General features: G+C 33.5%; 1 protein-coding gene across 2 annotated transcripts in view; it reads right to left on the bottom strand.

The window, feature by feature from the left end:
- Window positions 1-424: 424 nt before the first annotated feature.
- LOC111511378 (ATP-binding cassette sub-family C member 4) overlaps window positions 425-6,000 on the bottom strand; it is a 197,209-nt gene continuing 191,633 nt past the window's right edge. For both annotated transcript variants that reach the window (XM_074185489.1, XM_074185490.1), the window contains exons 14-15: window positions 2,047-2,462; window positions 425-1,255 (exon numbers count right to left, since the gene is read on the bottom strand). In XM_074185489.1, the coding sequence (XP_074041590.1) occupies window positions 982-1,255; window positions 2,047-2,462 (690 nt within the window). In that variant the 3' untranslated portion in view covers window positions 425-981. The remainder of the gene's footprint in view (window positions 1,256-2,046; window positions 2,463-6,000) is intronic.

Here is a 6,000-nt window from a genome sequence, read left to right as displayed (position 1 = left end):
AAGTAAAAAATAACAATACAATTGTATTTGTGATTGATATTCCAATTTTGATAACGAATGAATAATCATTATAGGAAATCACAAAATATTCCAAGTGTCACAAAAATAGTCAAGTTGTACGAAATCAAAAATGATAAGAAAATTGATTTCTATTTTGAATTTCAATAACAAATTTTGAGAGAAATTGTGACCTAAGCAATGGTCTGGCTATGTTCGATTTTCAGGTCCTGAAGTAAGTTATAGAAATATCCTTCGAATTGGTGGAAATTGATGAAATTTCATGACTCATAAAGTTGAATTGTTGAATCATGAAATTGACACAAAAGTCAGTAGAGCATAGATTGGTCAAAATGAAATGAACAGAGATATGTTCAAGGAATTTGCGTAGATAGTAAAGTAATGTCTACAAAGAAAAATCAATACCATCATTTCAGAATATATATTTCATTTATTTCATTTTTATTCTTATGAAATTACAGTCGTACTCAATAAATATTAATTTCCTGAAGTACATTTCACTGTGGGAAAATATTTTATATACAAAATATTGAATTCTTTCAAAAAATTACTCCAAAATAATTGAACAATAAAAACAGTTGAGCACCGATCTCTGAGTTTGGTATTCAACGGGATTCAATATAAATTGCAGCTTATATTGAAGATTATAATAATATTATTTTATCTCAATACTAGTATAGTAGTACTGGTATTGAGATACTAGTATCATAATTAGCGTAAGTACCGATTCTTCCCAAACAGTTTTGTCTACAAAAATGAATCCCATTGTACTTCAGTTCCTATAAAGAAAAGTCATTCTGCTTATTGACATATCCATAACATTTTCTGAAATCTCTCTATTTTTTCACATTATATTTTTTACTGAACAGAAACTATTTTTTTTTGTTATTGGACTTGTCTTACTTATAATTCAGAACATCACTAACTATTTTCACTGAAATTCAATGGGCAATCATGAAATTTTCATTCAGGAACTGACAGATGTCTCTGATAACTCTCTCTAGCTATTTTTCTCAGTTGCTCGCTCATACTTCTGCCGGATTCTGCTACCATTTTGTGAAACATTCCATTTTTATTCTGCAGAAGAATATGTGGATGGTCAAACTCAACCATAGTACCACCATCCATGACTAGAACTTTATCTGAGTCCATAATCGTATTCAATCTATGAGCCACCGTTAGTACTGTGCAATGGGCGAATTTCCTGCGGATTGTTTTTTGGATCAAAGCGTCAGTTCTGAAAATTCAAAATCAAAAATTAGTTTATTGATAATTACCAGTGAAAATTATTTTATGACGAAAATTGATACTGAAGTGAAATAATCTAATGTATATGTTAGATGCATTGTCAATTGTTAAAAAGCTTAATAATAATTTTACTGAATGTATATACAGTCAAAATCAGAAAGGCATAATTTGAGCCAGCTTTGGAGTTATTGAAAAGTAGAAAAATGACGGATATTTATATCTACTACATATATTATGAGAAGTCTACCGCCTCCGCGATATATTTCAAAATTTAAAATACAGAAATATAAAGAATTGTTAAAAATTTTTTTCAGCAGCTGACCGCCTTGAGTCTCGCTCATCTTTGATAGTCGACGATTGAGTCTTCTGTTGATCCCATAGATGGCGTCTTCATATGATGAGACGTCATTACTTTTACACTTTGATATACTTACAATTTATTGATTTTTTTAGAACTATAGGAAATTGAAAAATTAGTGTACAATTTTGAAATTTCCCATTAGGGAAAGCCCATGGGAAAAAATTAATCTACTTTTCTGTACAATCTGTAGAGCAGAGATTAACTTCATATTTTCAAAAAAGTTTTTGTTTTCATTTTCCGAATTCGAATTATTTCAATTGGATTGATCCAGATATAGTAATTTTCGCAGAAAAGTTGAAATGTTTCATAGAATGCTATGGCACTTTTCGCAAATACTTTCGATACAATAGATCATCATTATCCTTAATAAAAAACTGAGAAATAATCAAACCGAAGAAAAGTATCCAAAAATGACTTACTGAGGATCAACATTGGCAGTAGCTTCGTCCAGCATTAGAATCTTGTTATTTCTAATAATAGCTCTTGCTAAACATATCAGCTGTCTCTGTCCCACGCTGTAATTTGCCCCTCTATCCATCACCCTATTTTCCAGCCTATTCACAACATTAGCAGGATCCTTGAGTTCCACTGCATCAATGGCTCTGTAGAGCACTTCGTCGGAATATTGATCGAAAGGATCTAAATTGTATCTCAAAGTTCCTGAGAATAATACTGGGTCCTGGGGAATTATGGAAATTTTTGAACGCAAATCTTCCATCTTCAGGTCTTTGGTATCGATTCCATCGATGTTTATAACACCCTCTATAGGAGCCAATCTAAATAAAGCTGCAATAAGTGAAGATTTTCCTGCCCCTGTTCTTCCAACAATTCCTACCTGTAATATATCATAATGATAATTTGTAACCCAATTTCGAAAAGAAATTTGTTTGTCACAGATGGACTAAGCTGTCAACAAAAATAGAAGGCAGAAATTACGAAAAATCAAAAGTAAAAAGAAAGTTCTACAGTAGTAACAGTTCTAAAGTAGTTATTAAACTTCAATAAATCAAATCGACAAATTTAATATTTGGTACTAATCAGCTACACATTCTATTGCAGCACTTTCCATAACGGAATGAGCTACATGCATATTTTTCATGGGCCATAAATGAGCCTTTAGATATATTTGATTATCGCATTTACAAAATATTTTCTGAATGCGGCAATTTCAGAAAGTGATAGAAACAAAAATTCAAACAGGTAACCACAAGTGCCAGAAACAAGTGTGACATCTGAAGGGGAGTATTTAATTCAGCGTGTGCATTTTTGTTAGAATAGAGTACTAAATTCAGAGTCGACCTAAAACAATGTTGCTTATATACAGGGTGTCCCTGGACTTCCTCTTTTCCTCTCGGGAATGTATAGATGGGGTCAAAATATCACCAGTACTTCATATAACTTTTTTTCCTAAAAGTCTTCGTAACCAAGTTACGGGCCCTCGAAGTTACAAAATGAAAAATGTTTTTCTTTGATAACTTTTCAAGTGAATATTCAAAATCATCCAAATTTTGGTAATTGACTAAACAAATGAATTCCGTCGATGAGCTTTCATGCAGGAGTCAGTTGTTTTGCTACAAAGTCAGGAACGGACTACCCCCGATGGTCCACACCCCAAAACTTTGAAATGACAGATATTTTTCAATATTTTTCAACAAAATAAGGTTACTTGGACAATTTTATGAATAAAAGTACTCGTGTGGAAAGTCGATCGGAGCAACGAGTCTTGATAAAAATGTAGTTCTACTCGACGACATCAAACCCGCTCGTCCACCATTATTTGAAATGAATAATTATCAAAGCAGAAATAATAATGATAACGTTAATTCAACAACATTTATAACAGGAATAATACAAAGTATGCTAAAATGAAGTCGTAAACAAAAAGTACAGTATCTATATGGAAGTTTAAGTCACAATTGTGATAGCAGATATTTTTTCAAAAGAAATATCAAGTTCTGTAGATTCGTGGTGTTTTTAAACTAACAAGCTACTCTACTATGAAATATCGAATTCATTCCATATTTTGTATGTACATAATACGTGTGGAATAATCACGTTTCGTGTTGATCAGTTATCTGAATCTCATGAAACTCAACATTCGAATGTTTCAAATTCTTCTTCACAGCTAAACTGTTGAGGAGTTTCACTGATAATTATAATTTTATGGGAGAAATTCTTTAACACGAATCTAAATTTAGCTGAAAAAACGCACATCGGAAAAAATATTTACTATACTAATAAAAAGCAAACGAATGAAAAATATCCAGGGAATAATTATGTTCCATTTCTTTCACAGATGTTGACAAAAAAACCTTTTAGACAGTTTTGATAAAAAATGAGAAACTGGAATGCGATTTTGTTTTGTTGAGTGGTGCGTTGTCATATGACTATCATTGTATTGTCAATATTCTATAGGATATTTTGAATTTTTTTGATATGGCCGAACAGTTTACATTCAATGAATATGCAGATATGCATGTATTTCATGGACGAGCATTTTGTAATGCTGCAGAAGCTCGTCGTCTGTATTCCGAGCAATTTACCAATCGAACGGTACCGTCAAGAGAAACATTCGAGCGTGTCGATCGCAGCTTGAGGGAGACAGGTATGTAATAATTGATAATTAATTTGAGCACGTTGTTTTATTTCGATATTATTGTAGGTACAGTTCTGCCAAAACGAGGTGGTGAGGGAGCTCCTAGGACTGTACGTACCGTTGTATTGAAGGAAAATATTTTGGAAGCCGTCGCTGATGATCCTTCAATGAGCATCAGAAATCTATCAGAACAGTTCCATACATCCAAGTCCACTATTCATAGAATAATTAGGGAACAACTGCTCCACCCATTTCACATCCAGAAGGTTCATGCCATGACACCTCAAGATTTTCCAGCACGACTGGAATATGCCAATTGGTTCATGGATAGGCAAAAAGAGGATATGACTTTTATTGATCGAGTTTTATTCACTGATGAAGCAGGTTTCAGTAGAGATGGAGTTATCAACTCTCATAATCTACATATATGGGCCGAAGAAAATCCCCATGGGATATTGCAAACCAAACACCAACGGAAATTCAACGTGAATGTTTGGGCTGGTATCATAGGAAACCATCTTATAGGACCATTCGTTCTACAGGACCGATTGAATGGAGAACGTTATTTGGAGTTCATTCAGAACGATTTGAATGGACTTTTGGAACATGTTCCATTGCAAACCCGAAGAGATATGTGGTTTATGCTTGATGGCGCTCCTCCTTATTTTAGTTTGATTGTGCGTGAGCATCTGAACCATATTTTCCACAATAGATGGATTGGTAGAGGTGGGCCATATTCATGGCCATCGCGGTCTCCGGATTTAAATCCATTGGATTTCTTTCTGTGGGGGCATCTAAAAAGCCTTGTTTACGCTACACCTATTCACACAAGAGATGCATTGTTGAATAGAATAACATTACATTGTGAAGCCATACGAAACGACCCTGGAATGCTATTTCAAGTACAGAGAGGGTGTCTTCGCAGACTAAGAAAATGTATAGAGAGAGAAGGTGGTCATATCGAGCAGTTTCTGTAGCGGATTTTTCATTTCTGTTTGCTCTTGAGGCTCTTGAGTTTCGTTAGTTAAACGTGTTTGCATTATAAAAATTCGTTATGAACATTTTACCTATCATTTCCATTTTCCTTAAAAACTAATATTTTCGAATAATGGTAGACATCTCAGGATAAATGTTGTTGAATTAACGTTATTATTATCATTTCTGCTTTGATAATTATTCATTTCAAATAATGGTGGACGAGCGGGGTTGATGTCGTCGAGTGAAACTACATTTTTATCAAGACTCGTTGCTCCGATCGACTTTCCACACGAGTACTTTTATTCATAAAATTGTCCAAGTAACCTTATTTTGTTGAAAAATTTTGAAAAATATCTGTCATTTCAAAGTTTTGGGGTGTGGACCATCGGGGGTAGTCCGTTCCTGACTTTGTAGCAAAACAACTGACTCCTGCATGAAAGCTCATCGAAGGAATTCATTTGTTTAGTCAATTACCAAAATTTGGATGATTTTGAATATTCACTTGAAAAGTTATCAAAGAAAAACATTTTTCATTTTGTAACTTCGAGGGCCCGTTACTTGGTAACGAAGGATTTTAGGAAAAAAAGTTATATGAAGTACTGGTGATATTTTGACCCCATCTATACATTCCCGAGAGGAAAAGAGGATCCCCCATGGACACCCTGTATAGTTTTGTTTTATGAGTCTGTCAAAATAAATAATTTGAGAACTGTCTTTTCGAATTTTTCTCAAATATTCCAATGGATGAATTTTTATTGATTCATTGAAAAAGTATACTATATCAGTCTTTTTATACATC

The sequence above is a fragment of the Leptinotarsa decemlineata genome, unplaced genomic scaffold, assembly GCF_025532065.1.
Source record: "Leptinotarsa decemlineata unplaced genomic scaffold, Ldec_3_MD MMD2_tig00026375_RagTag_RagTag, whole genome shotgun sequence".
NCBI lineage: Eukaryota > Metazoa > Arthropoda > Insecta > Coleoptera > Chrysomelidae > Leptinotarsa > Leptinotarsa decemlineata.
Note: the sequence above shows the minus strand (reverse complement) of the source record. Positions and strands in the feature narration are given on the sequence as shown.